At 37.9% G+C, this 14527-nt stretch overlaps 1 protein-coding gene and 1 pseudogene across 4 annotated transcripts in view; one reads left to right on the top strand and one right to left on the bottom strand.

Moving 5' to 3' along the window:
* Positions 1-3295: 3295 nt before the first annotated feature.
* Positions 3296-3530, top strand: LOC143383970 (U2 spliceosomal RNA; annotated as a pseudogene).
* A 4760-nt stretch (positions 3531-8290) lies between these two features.
* Positions 8291-14527, bottom strand: part of Rala (RAS like proto-oncogene A) — a 62923-nt gene continuing 56686 nt past the window's right edge. For 2 of the 4 annotated variants that reach the window (XM_076836352.2, XM_076836360.2), the window contains exon 5: positions 8291-10299. In XM_076836352.2, coding sequence (XP_076692467.1) covers positions 10177-10299 — 123 coding nt within the window. In that variant the 3' untranslated portion in view covers positions 8291-10176. Of the gene's footprint in view, positions 10300-12273; positions 12309-14527 lie in introns of all 4 variants that reach the window. The other 2 variants (XM_076836365.2, XM_076836363.2) reach the window with 2 other exon arrangements.

Raw genomic sequence — 14527 nt, 5'->3', positions numbered from 1 at the left:
ATTTTCTGTCAGTCTAAAATTATTCCAAAACAGACATTTATGAAAGACTTGAACATGTAATTAAAGCATAACCACATTTGGATTCTGATTCAAACAAACCAACTGTATGAAGAACTTTTGGGGGAAGAAATAACAAAATTTGAAGATAGGCTGGGTATTAGATAATATTAAGGATATTGTTAATTTTGTTAGCTGTGACAATATTATGTGTATATACAAAAGTAATCTTGACCTGCTGAAAGTGGGTGCTGAAGTACTTATAGATTAAGGTAAAATGTGTGTGTGTGTGTGTGTGTGTGTGTGAGAGAGAGAGAGAGAGAGAGAGAGAGAGAGAGAGAGAGAGAGATATGCTGGGGATCAAATGTAGGGCTTTGTACATACTAGGCAAGTGCTGTACTGCTGAGCTACTAACATATCTACCTGTGTGTGTGTGTGTGTGTGTGTGTGTGTGTGTGTGTGTGTGTATACCCATCCATCCATTCATTTATCTATATAATTTTTTTCCTGTACTGGTGATTGAACTTAGGGGCATTCTATCACTGAACTATATCTCAGCCCTCTTTTTAAAATTATTTTATTATTTTGAGACAGGGTCTTGCTAAGTTGCTGAAGCTGACCCCAAACTTGTGATCCTCCTGTCTCAAACTCCTAAATTGCTAGGATTACAGGCATGTGCCATAGTGCCTGCCCCCTCATGATTTGTTTAAAAACATCCAGAAACAAACAAACAAACAAAAAAAAAAAACAATGGAAATTTTTATGGGTAAAATGATATAATTTCTTGGGGCTACTTTAAAATGTTTCAGGAAAAAAAAGGAGTGGTTAGGGAAAGACTTTAGCAAAATGTTGACATTCTTAAAACTGGATGAAAAGTATGTGGAGTGTTTATTATACTCTTCTTTCTATTCTTATGAATGATTTGAATGATTAAGATTTTCCCATGACAGAGCTGGTATAACTCAGTAGTAGAGAGCTTGCTTAGCATGCATAGGACCCTGGATTTGATCCCAAGCCCTGAAAAACAAACAAACAAAAAGGCTTAGTAGAAAGTTAAATAGTCCCACCGCACTATTAAAGTTAATGAAAGCCTGGTGTGGTAGCACATACCTATAATACTAGGCTGGGGAGACTGTTGCAAGTTTAAGGACAGCCTCAGCAACTTAATGAGCCCTGCCTCAAAATAAAAAGAGTTGGAGAATAAGGAGGCTGATTCATAGTGGGATAGGGAGTGGGAGCATGGGAGGAATAGACGAACTCTAGATAGGGCAGAGGGGTTGGAGGGGAAGGGAAAGGACATGGGGTAATTAATGATGGAGGAATGTGATGATCATTACTATCCAAAGTACCTGTATGAAGACACGAATTGGTGTGAATATACTATGCATACAAGCAGAGATACAAAAAATGTGCTCTATATATGTAATAAGAATTGTAATGCATTCTGCTGTCATATATAAATAAAAATAATAATAAAAATTAAATTTAAAAAAGAGCTGGAGATGTAGCTTAGTGATTAAGTGCCCCTGGGTTCAATCCCCAGTACTACCAAAAAAAAAAAAAAAAAAAAAAAAGAAAGAAAGAAAGAAAAGAAAAAAAGGAAGAAAGAAAGAAAAAGAAAAAGAAACTACCTAATCAGTTAATCCCTACTTCTTCCTTCTTACAGGAGTTTTTTCATACCCTGATGGTACTTCCCATGTTGATTTCCACTGGTCACAGAATTTATTGCTCTTCCTTTCAATCTGAAGATTCCTTGTAGACAGAAGAGTCCTATTCACTGTTCTGTCTCTGCACCAACCCTCTTCACTCCATCGAACACTGTGAGTCTCATTGAGCTCCTTTGCACCAGGCCCTGAGCCACCCTGGGGACATGATGAAGAGTAAAAGCATTGAATCTACAGATCAGGGGAGCCCTCAAATATTAATTAAATAATTATGCTAAAAAATGTACAGTTGTTGCTAAACATTGTGTAGGAGGATGCGCAGAGTTACTAGACAGGGACTGGATCAGGCAGGGTGCTCCAAGGAGGCCTCCCTCAGAAAATAATGACCAGTTGGAAGGATGAGTCTTCAGTCTGAAAGATGAGAAGGTATGAACCTCATTTGTCAGGATGCTCTTGGCTTCAAGTAACAGAAACACCAACTCAACTAGCTCACATAATTAGGAAAATGCATCATCACATATAAGATGTCCAGAAAGAACTCAGCGGTTCAACAATATCATCAAGAACCCGGGTTCATGTCGGGTGTGGTGGCACATGCCTGTAATCCCAGCTGCTTGGGAGGCTGAGACAGGAGATTGTGAGCATAAAGCCAGCCTCAGCAAAAGTAAGGTGCTACAACTCAGTGAGACCCTGTCTCTAAATAAAATACAAAAAATAAAAACAAAATAAAAAAAAAATAGGGTTAGGGAATGTGGCTCAGTGGCTGAGTGCTCCTGAGTTCAATTCTGGGTACCCACCCCCCTCCAAAAAAGAACACAGATTCACGGTTGGGGGTGTGGCTAAGTGGTCAGTGCTCGCCTGGCATATGCAAGTCCTTGGGTTTGATCCCCAGCACCACAAAAAAATAACTCAGGTCTCATCTTCCTGCTGTGGTCAGTGTGTCAGCTTGTGTTATGAGCTGTCATTCACACTGTCAGATGTTATGTGCAGAGGCAACAATGGCCAACAGGATAGGAGTCACTACATCCCGCCCATCTATTTTTTTTTTTTTTTTTTTTTTTTTTTAGCAGAAAACTTGTCCCTGAAGTCAGGAAGCAGGCATTCCCCAAGTCCTATTGGCCGGAAGCACATGACACCCAATCCCATCAATGGCAAGGGGGATGACCATTCTGTTAGCTTAGACCAATCAAGAATGAGTCATCAGATTGGAATTAGATTGAGTTTGGGGCCTATCTCCATAGAGAAAAAAGAGTAGGTTCCTGAACAAAATTGGGCTCTTCCTGAAAGGAAGAGGAGGTGGTGGGGAATAAATCATGGGTAGGAAATCAATGACATTTGCTATACTAGCCAAAGAGAAAAGAAGAGGAGCTTCCTGGCAGTGAGACTAGCATATACAAAGACCTAAATTGGGAAGTTACAAGGAAATAGCATGGCTGAGATATGGAGTGCAAGGGGAGGGAGCCCAGCGCAAAATGGGGAGAACTTGCAGGCCCGCTCGGGCAGGACCCAGTAGGCACTATCATTACTGTCCTGTTGTGCTGTAACAAATTACCACAAATTCAGTATCTTAAAAACAACAGTATTTTATTGCTTCTTGGCCTTTTTGATTAAGATCAAGTGTAGCTAAATATATTATTCTATCTCTATTCAGTAAAAAGTTTTGTACTTGTATTTCACGTTATTAAGAAAGTGATGTTGAAAAAAAAGATCAAGTGAAGCATCTGTTCTTATTGGTTTAATATCAGATATGTTCTCTATCTGCAGACAATATATTAAATGGATTTTTGGAGCAGCGGGGTGGAATAAGAGTTTGCACCCTATACTCCATGCATTTACCTGGTATCACAGTTCAGGAATGGAGCACCCCCTTGAAAGATTAAAATAACAAATTGCACGTGTGCGCACACACACACACACACAACTTTATTATCTTACAGATCTGGAGGTCAGAAGCCTAAAGTGGGTTTTTATGAGGCCAAAATCAGGATGTTGGCATAACTATGTTCCTTCTGGAGGATCTAGGGGCGAATCTGCCATTTCCCCGTGCCTAATGACTTCCTGCATTCCTTGGCTCATGGCACCCTGTCACCCAGCTGTCTGCTTTTATTGTCCTCTCTCTCTGACTCTCTCACTTTGACCCTCTGCTTTCCTCTTTCAAAGTACCCTGTGATTACATTGGATCCACTAGGTAACCCAAGATTTTCTGCTCATCTCAAGATCCTTTACTTATATACATCTGCAAAGTCCCTTTTGCCATGTAAGATAAAAACATGTCAACAAGTTCTGGGGATTAGGACATGGACATCTCTGGGGGCTTGTCACACATTTTTGGAATCCTGTGTTTATCCCAGAAGGAAGGGGATGTAACAGAAGTATTTTAAGCAAAGGGAAGCCATGATCAGACCTCCTTCAATGCATCCCTCCAGTGACCTAACTTCTTCCCACAAGGACTCACCTGCTCAAAGCTTCATTACCCCCCAATAGCACCATGCTGGGGATCAAACCTTCACCACATGTACCTTTGTGGGGGGCATTTATGACAAACTATAAAGCTAGACAAATCTGCAAGCTCTTGTAGCTGGCACTTCAGATTGTTTTTTAAAAACTTCTTGGATGAAATTCTTAAGCAATGCTTAACTGTAAGCATTGTTCCCTGCCAACCAAGAGTGAGAATGTGGAATGGCCCCAGTCTGTCAATGAGTAGAAGTGCTCTGAAGGCCTCCTCCGGGAGCTTTCATATCAAGGGCCAAAGAGAATCTCTATCCCCACATTGTTCCTCAAGTTTGCCTCTCCTCAATGCTCTGGGCCTCCAGTGAGGCTGAGATAGGAACTGGTGGCTCTTTCTCTCTTTTCCTTTCAGAAGACATTTATTGTAAGTGGCAAGGTGCATCTATTTTAAAATTTCTCTTCTTGCTTTTTAAAAAAGGATTTTGAGAATTGACACTAGTGACTATACATTTTAAGGGGTACAGTGTGATACTTATTAATATATGAATACGATGTGTAGTAAATCAGATGGGATAACTGACATATCTGTCATCTCAGATGTTTATCATTTCTTTGGTTAACAACATTTATAATCCTATTAGCCGTGTTGAAATGTTCACTGTGGTGACCATAATCAGCCTACTGTGCTATAGAACACTGTAATTTGTTGTTGTTCCTCTCCAGCGGCACCTCTGTACCCGTTAATCATTCTCTTTTCACCCTACCCTGCTTCCTAGACTCTGGTAACCATTATTCAATTTTCTACTTGAGATCAACTTTACCTTCCTGTGGCTGTACCTCTGACTTGATCTTTTTTCCAGTATCTTCATACTCTACATTCTATCTCACTTGCCAATTTTGATGAGTGGTACTAAGGGAGGGTAGAAAAAGCATGAAGCACCCAGTGTTCTATAATCCCAGTTGCTTGGGAGGCTGAGGCCAGGTTGCAAGTCAAGGTCAATCTGGGCAATTTAGTAACATCTTGTCTAAACAAACAAAGAAGTGCTGGGGATGTAGCTCAGTGGTAGAGTGCTTGCCTAGCCTGTGTGAGGCCCTGGTTTCCATCCCCAATACTGCAAAAGGGAACCTGTCTCTACATTCATTTTTCTGGCCCCATGATTTGTCACTGATGGGTCTTTTAAAGATTCAGTGAGTCCAGAAGTGGGGCAACCTGAGTCTGGTTGATTAAAAAAATTCTGATTCAAAAAATACATGCCCTGTAATAAAAATGGGTTACTACTTGTACAATCCTCACAATACTTCAGGATTTAGTCAATAAAATGCTGGTTTTACAATCAGGAACCTGATATTCAAGGAAAGTCCTCCAGGCCAATGAGAAGGCATGGAGGCCAAATTTGAATTTTGGTTCCTCAGGCTCTGGGAATCCTCAGACTCAGCTGAGCCATCTCCATTTAAAGCACCCTCAGCCCGCACCCAGAGCTTGGAAATGTAAATGAGAAAAGCTGGAATTAGAAGACAGAAGACCCGCATTTTGTTGTTCTTTTCAGTTATACATGATGGTAGAAACTATTTTGATATATTTATACAATCATAGAATATATCTTATTCTTGGCTGGGGATGTGGCTCAAGCCGTAGCGCGCTCGCCTGGCATGCGTGCGTCCCGGGTTCGATCCTCAGCACCACATACAAACAAAGATGTTGTGTCGGCCGAAAACTAAAAAATAAATATTAAAAAAAAAAAAGAATATATCTTATTCTAAATAGAATCCCAGTCTTGTGGATGTACACAAGTGAGATTCACTGTGGTGTATTCATATAAATAAGACCTGCGTTTTAATTTGGGTTTTTATATTACTCATGGGATCCTGTCTCATTCATTCTTTCTTCTGAACTGTGAACTGAGGGAATGGCTTTTAAGGTCCCTTCTAAGACAATTCCTAGGATCCTAGGAAAACTGTCTTAATCCTTCCATCAAATCTCACATCAATTATGAAGATCAGTCCATAAGCCAGAATTGCTACACGATGATGCAACCATCAGGGTACAACCTGGAATTCCACCACACATCTGCTGCAGGCCTGTTTGCAGAGCTCCAGAAATTGGCTTTCACACCAGCTCCTTTCCCTTCCAGTTCAACAAGCCTCTACACTTCTTTTTTGGCTGTTTCAAACACTCTGCCCTTAGGAGTATTTTATAATGGCTTGATGCTTACAAGTATCTAAACAAGCTGTTTTGTTTTCCTTGGCATTCTGATAAAGGCAATCTTATCCTTCTACAGGATTAACTATGCAAGTTATCACGGTTTACAGCCTCTTTTAAACAGATGTTAAATGCCCCTCACCTTCTCATTCCTAGAAATGGTGTCTGGGTGTTGATTGAGAATGCAGATGACTAAAGATCTCTCCCTACCACTTTGCCATGCATTTACAGGCAGTCCTCTACACAGCTACATGCAGAGCTGCTGGAGCAAAGGACTGGGAAATTATTTTCAGTTAAATAAACATGAAACGAAAGCTCCAGGCTGCCAAAGGCAGGCTGCCTCTTTACTGATGTTATGGAAAAAAGCACAGTAAGGCCTGACTCTGCAGCTGACTTCTGCACAAGGTTTTCCCTCCCAACACTTATCTTAGCAAGCAGAAGAGGCCTCTTTGCTGTTTACATGGCAACATCTGCAAAGCTTTCTGAAGACAATCCCTTGAATGAATAAGAAATCCCCAGTTATTTCCCACCTTAGTACTAAATGAAAAATTGACTATAGTCTGAGCTCCACTCTGTTTCTCTTCGGTGTAGTGAGTAAGGACATGGTTTCAGGAAATTGATTGCTTGCTCCCAATCCCAGTTAATAACTGTCAGCTTCAGCGGGTGCAGTGGGGCATGCCTGTAATTCTAGCAACTCAGGAGGCTGAGACAGGAGGTTTGCAAGTTCAAAGCCAATCTCAATGAAAAGGGAGACACTGAGCAACTCAATGAGACCTTGTCTCTAAATAAAATACAAAATAGGGCTGGGGATGTAGCTCAGTGGTTGAGTGTCCCTGAGTTCAATCCCTGGTACCAAAAAAAAAAAAAAGTTAGCTTCCTGGCCTTTGGTCAGTTACTCCAATTATCTGTTTCTGTGTGTGCAAAATATGGGTCAATGAAGGCACTCATCTCATTGGATTAAGTATTACATTTAAATATAGATACAGACCTTACATGTAGATGTGCTAGGAGGGCAGCTAGCCAGAGTTAAGAACTAGACTTAAGTTTCTGATCTTTTGATTAAAAAAAAATTTTTTTTAACACTGGGATTGACCCCAGGAGTGCTCTACCACTGAGCAACACACCCCCAGTCCTCTTTATTTTTGAGACAGGGTCTTAGTTGCTCAGGCCTGACCTCAAGCTTTCGATACTAGCACTTCAGCCTCAGAGTTGCTGGAATTATAGGCGTGTGCAAACACACCAGGCTTGCCTTTAACTTTACTTCCTCTCCTTGATTTTGAAAGTAATTTGCAAAAAGAGACTAGTGGGTTAATAAAAAGGATTACTCTGGCACCTCTACAGGAATTTTAGTAAATGTTTTGCTGGTTTACCCTTACAGTACTAATAAGGTTGCCAAATAATTGAGACCAAACATGCTAATTCAGTCTGAGAGGAGAACTTAACTTTGTTTGGTGTGTAGTATTTAATATCATTCCATGTTAGTGCTAAGAATGGGTCCGCACAGTGAAATCTGAATTATGCCAATTACAACTTGACTTTGTGTTCAATACTAAGCCACTGTTTGTAACTTGAAATCTGGCATTATACAAAGGATGTCCCCAAACTGATGGCTCAAAAGATTGTTTCTCAGGGGTGGAATTGTGGCTCAGTTATAGAGCGCTTGCCTAGCATGTATGATGCACTGTGTTCAAGTCTCAGCACCACATATAAATAAATAATATAAAGATCTATCAACAACTAAAAAAAAATTAAAAAAAAAAAAGATTGTCCCTCAAATCTCTGATGAGGATGACCCCAGGCTGGGGTTGTGGCTCAGTGGTAGAGCACTTGCCCCACACATGTGAGGTACTGGATTCGAATTTCAGCACCACATATAAATAAATGAATAAAATAAAGGTCCATAAACAATTAAAAATATATATAAAAAGATGCCCCCGTCAACAAACTGTCATATTGTAAACATCAAGTAACACCACAAACATTTTAAAAAAGGAAGTTTATTGGTCTTTAAATGGCTCAAATTGCAAATAAACGATCGGGTAGTGGCATCAGCCGAAGACATGTGATGCATCTTTGTCAGTTGGCTTCATAGCACCTCAGTACCCAGGAGAGGAAAGGTCTCAAAGCAAAGTCACGATGTTAGTGGTTAGGACCCCTGGTTCAATAAGACTGCAATGAGTACACTGGAGACTGCTGGGCCTGCTGGCCAGCGCGACACTGGTAACTTTAATTCTGCACATGGCATAGCTCATGAGGAATATGAAATGAAAGATGTACATCTCAAACCCTTAAGGACAAATATTTAACATGACAAGCTGGATGTCATATCTAAAGAGTTGAGTTCCTAAAAAGCCTATTTTTGATAACTTTACATACACACCTGTTCTCTGGAATGCCTGAACACATCTTTGACCTTTTAAAACATTAGGACTGAGCAACAGAAAGATAAACTTTGCTCAATCAACTGTCTTAGCCACATCCTAAAGAGGATAAGAAAAATCTGATAGTGGTAAACTTCCCATTGAAATTATGTTCCCAAATAACACACTAGAATTTTTCCCGTGGAAACACCATACGATGGTGATCCAGTCTAATGTTTGATCTGTGAGCCAAACATTTTCTGCACTATACCTGTGTTTGATTGGTTGATGTTAACTTTAGAAAAATGTACTTACAGTGTTCTTCACTATGAACATAAACAGACTACAAATACTAATAATTTCCATAAAGCCAAACTGTAACCTCATGAGAACAAATTCAGAAGAGGACAGGTGGCAAGTATGAATATTTCCCGAAGTGTTCTAGTGCAATTTGCATAGCACTGTTGACTTTTTCCTGTGCCCTGTTCCCAGGAGATTAGAAGCTTAACACTTAAATGCTCACCACTTATAGAAAGTGATTTCCAGGAACCAGCATCTTAAGAGAAAAAAAAGATTCACTCAAACATAACTGGTGCTGAATCCTCATAGTCTAAAATTATCTTACAAGTACATGCTGGCCCTTCCTTTACTACCTTATAGTTTATTTAAAAGCAATCAAGGAGCTCTGGAACCTTATTCTTAAGAACCAGAGTATGGCACACATTTTTAATTTGGACAGACTCCTAGCAGATAGTAATTTCTCAAGAATCCTCTATACAAAAGCTGCACTTCATCTAAGCAAGGTAAGATCTTCTCTCACCAGGACTCCTGGGGCAGTGAGTGGGCCCACAGTACCAGTGAGAACACACTAAAATGTAACTGGGCATTTTTCATTTTCAAAATTAAGGCATATTCAAAATTTTCCATGTACAAGTTTATACCACTTTTCTAAGTTAATCACCAGGTAGTTAATGCAGATCCACAAATTACTCTCAGTTTAACCATATGCAACAACCATGCCAATAACTTTTTCTTCTATATTTTGCATAACAATGGTTAAAAAAGTGGTACAGTTTTAACTATCATGTTCACAATTGTCATTTTTTCAAGGCAGTAGAAGACCAAGACATTTTAAAATGATATAAAATTTAAACTTTATAATAAACACCAGAGAAAGTGGTCTTTACTCCCATTCCCCACCCCCATTTCACCTCTTTTAACAGTTCAAGAAAGACTGCCCGAGAAACACAAGCTCACACGCTACATTCAGGACTGTGATAAATGTAGGCAATTATGAAGTTAAGTTGAACTTTGCTTCATGGTGAAGCCACGTTAATTTCTTTTTTAAGTGAATTTGACTTTCAGTGCAGTTCCAATTCATGCTTTTAGTGATACATAACAATTTCCAAAATGTTAAAGTAATTTCAGTCAATTGAGCCTTCAATGGCAATGCTTATAAATTATATTTATTAGTATGGTCAAGATAAGAAAGGAGTTTGGGCTTTGATTATAAAATGCAGCATCTTTCTCTGATTCTCTTGGCTAAACTTTTCCTCTTCTTTTTTCCATTCTTTTCTTTGCTGTCTTCCATCTTTCTGGCTCGAATTTCCCTCATTAAATCAAAAAACACCTAGACAGAAGAAAATAAAGTAAAATAAGCAAACAATATGAACTTAAATCTCAGTAATTAAATCTTGAGAATAATAGAAAAATAAAGATTTGAGAGTTTTTTTTTTTTTTTGGCAGTGGGGGCAGTGCTGGGCAGAGTGTTGCCTGTGCTGGGCAAGTGTTCACCCACACGCCCAGCCCTAAGAGCTCTTTTTGGAGAAGAAAAAACTACAGTCTGAAAAATTAAAGTCTGATTTTCCCAGTACCTTGAGAAAATGAGAAAATTGGAACATTTTCTGAATTATACTTTAAATCATAAAATGGTAAAAATGTTCATGTAATATTCCTATTCCAATTTTCAGGATAAAAATGAAAAAAAAGAAAACTCAATGGGATTATATCTGAGTACTTTAGATTTAGAAAACTCAATGGGATTATATCTGAGTACTTTAGTATTCTATTAATTCACATTTAATAGTGATTAATTTGTAAAATAAAATTTACACTTAATACTAATCATAAGGCAGGGGTTGTGGCTGAGTGATAGAATGCTTGCTGAGAAAACACGAGGTCCTGGGTTTGATCCTCAGCACCACATAAAAATAAATAAACTGAAGGAATTGTGTCCAACTACAACTAAAAAATAAAAATATATAAAAAAACTAATCATATTTAGTGACTCATTTTCTTCAGCCCCATTTTAAAGAAATATTCAGAAAAGGAGATAAGGAAAAAGATGCTTTATCATTTTGATACCTTTTTTTTACACTATATTTGAGAATTTATGAATTTGTGTCTAATGTCTAGGAATTAACAAATAATGACTTCAGGAATGATAACTAAAAATTCCTAGTACAACAATTCAATAATTAAATTTCAATTACAAATGTTCTTGTTCTCTTAACAGAGAGGGGCCTGGAAGGATATGGATTTGCACTATACATAATTGGTTATGAGTGTGTGTATGATAATGAATAATCTATATAGTTCACAATTTTACACTCTAAAATTAAAAGAATAGCTATTATAGAATTAACAAATTTAATGAGACTAAAAACAAGCAAAAAATATGAAGATAATGGATGTTGTAAGTAAACAAGTATGTGTATGTAGTGACCAACATGCTTTTCCTAACATGCATTTAACTCTGTAATGGAAACTTTAACTGAAAAAAACAAGGTGCAGAATAGCATAGACAGCTACATGTTCGTGTGTGTGCAGAACAGGAATTCACACACATTTGCTTTCTCTTGAAAAAAGAAACAATGAAATGAAAACCAAACGCTAATAATTTTATTTTCAAGAGGAAGGGAAGAAGGTAGAGGGATTAGTGAAGGACCTCTGCATATACCTTGTTATACTATACAACTTCTTTGGAAATGTAAATGTTTTATACATTCAAAAAATGCACTTAACACACAAAAAGCAATCCCTAAAAGCTGAAAACTTATAAAATAAGACTGAGTATATTCCAAGTTGGTGACATAATCATGTAGAGGAAAGGATTATTTCAAGGGTCTCTAAGACATAGTATCTATTATAAGATTAATATTTCATATGCTAAGAATAAAAATGAGAACAAAACTCCAATGAATAGAGGGCTGAAGGAACTCAGCACTTGTCTCACAAATGTGAGGCCCTGGGTTGGGTCCCCAGCACCACTTTGAAGAAAACAAAAACGAAAACAAAACAAACAATAATCCCAACAAATAAAAATAAGTCCTAGACTTCACTTTATAGTTTATTTGATTTTGTGTGTGTGTGTGTGTGTGTGGTACATTGTCTTTATTTGCATTATCCTGCAGTATATATAAAACACTTTCAAAGAATAACAACACTGTTACTGGGAAATACACAGTATGTAGTGTATTCTTACCTACTCGGATGGCTCAAGCAGGAGGACTGCAGGCTTGAGACAAGCCTTGACAGCTTAGAAAGATCCTGTCTCAAAATTTAAAGAAGAGCTTGGTATGTAGTTCAATGGTATAATGCTTACCTAGCAGATGCAAGGCCTTGGTTCAATCCCTATTTCTGTCAAAACAAAGCAAAACCATGCACAAAAAGAATGAAATAGACATAAAATTCACTAGTTGTTGCTCAACTTCTACTTCATCAGAGATGGAATTTTGGAAGCCCTCTACTTCAAATCCAGTGCTGACTAGCTGCGGCAGGAACCCTCCATCCTAACTAAATGTAATTACTACAGTACTGCTTTCTCATGCAGATACACAACTATAAAAAAGGATATTACAAGAAGGTTTAATTTCTAATTTTTGTTTAGTCTCGACAATAAATTTTCAAGGAATCCCTATCAGAAACCTCCGAGGTCATTTTTTCTAAAAAACAATGGGAAACTTTTAAAGTCTGCATCAACCAATTTAATGAGTTAAAGCTGAAGAAAGTCCTACTTCAAATGCCAATTAAATGAAATGAATAACTAGGGATAGGAATAAAGAACTAGTTTTGATGAACCAGACAAATGACAATCCCCTAGACACAGGGCTTCTTCCAACTTATTTTATTACAGACACTCTAAATATTATTTCTCTCCCTCTATCTTCTTCTCCTCTTGTCTTCCTCATTCTCTTTTCTCATTTTAGGGCAATACATTATGTACAAAATTTGTTTTTTCTATGGGCTGGGGATACAGTTCAGTTGGTAGAGTGCTTGCCTCACATGCACAAGGCTATGGATTCATTCCCTAGCACCACACACACACACACACATACACACACACACACACCAAAAAAAAAACAAAAAAAAGAAAGAGAAAAAAATTGTCCTTTCTAATTCTGCATACCATAAGAAATCACTCTTCTCACATAAATAAAAATAAAACCCAGAAAAAATAAATACACAGGCTCTTGTTTAACTTTTTTTGCCTTCACTAGTTTCTTCATTTTTAGTTAGTACCCCTACTTCACAGGATAGACAATATTATATTTTCAAATGGGTTAAGGATCGCCTATAAAAACCAAATGCAGAAATAAAGTAAAAAATTGAATAAATTTTTAAAAAGTTTAGAATGGTATTCTTTTTTGTTAATTATTTATTTATTCTAATTTGTTATACATGATGGTAGAATGCAATTCATTTCATATTATACATATAGAGCATAATTTTCCAAGTCACTGATTGTACATAAAGTATTTTCACACTATTCGTGTCTTCATACACATACTTAGGGTAATAATCTCTAACTTATTCCACCATAATTCCTACCCCCTTTCCTCCTCCCTTCCCTACTCTCCCCTTTGCCCTATCTAAAGTTCTTCCATTCTTCCCATGCTCCTCTTCCATTGCCATTATGAGTCAGCATCTTCATATCAAAGAAAACATTCAGCTTTTGGTTTTCTGGGATTGGCTTATTTCACTTAGCATTATATTTTCCAGCTCCATCCATTTACCTGCAAATGCCATGATTTTCTTCTCTTTTAATGCTGAGTAAGTTCCATATTTTCTTTATCCACTCATCTACTGAAAGGCATCTGGGTTGGTTCCACAATTTAGCTATTGTGCATTGTGCTGTTATAAACATTGATATGGCTGTGCCCCTGAAGTCTGCTGTTTTTAAGTCCTTTGGGTATAAGCCGAGGAGCAGGATAACTGGGTCAAAGGTAGTTCCATTCCCAGTTTTCCAAGGAATCTCTATACTGCTTTCCAGATTGGAAATTTGCAGTCACACCAGCAATGTATGAGTGTACCTTTTCCCCCACAACCTTGCCAACACTTACTATTGTCTGGATTCTTAAAAGCTGCCATTCTGTCTGGAGTGAGATGAAATCTTAGAGTAGTTTTGATTTGCATTTCTCTAATTGCTAGAGATGTTGAACGTTTTTCCATATTTTGATGATTAATTATATATCCTCTTCTGAGAAGTGTCTGTTCAGTTCCTTAGCCCACTTATTGATTGGGTTATTTGTTTTTTGGTGTTAAGATTTTTGAGCACTTTATATATCCTAGAGATTAGAGCTCTATCTGATGTGCTTGTGGTAAAACATTTGCTCCCATTCTGTAGGCTCTCTATTCACCACACTGATTGTTTCTTTTGCTGAAAAGAAGCTTTTTAGTTTGAATACATTCCATTTATTAATTTTTGGTTTTAATTCTTGCACTACAGGAGTTTTATTAAGAAGTTGGGGCCTAATCTGACATGATGGAGATTTGGGTCTACTTTTTCTTCCATTAGGTGCAAGGTCTCTGGTTTAATTCCTAGGTCCTTGATCCACTTTGAGTTGAGTTTTGTGCTG

This window comes from Callospermophilus lateralis, chromosome 1 (assembly GCF_048772815.1).
Source record: "Callospermophilus lateralis isolate mCalLat2 chromosome 1, mCalLat2.hap1, whole genome shotgun sequence".
Taxonomy (NCBI): Eukaryota; Metazoa; Chordata; class Mammalia; order Rodentia; family Sciuridae; genus Callospermophilus; species Callospermophilus lateralis.
This window is presented reverse-complemented; position numbering and strand designations above follow the sequence as displayed.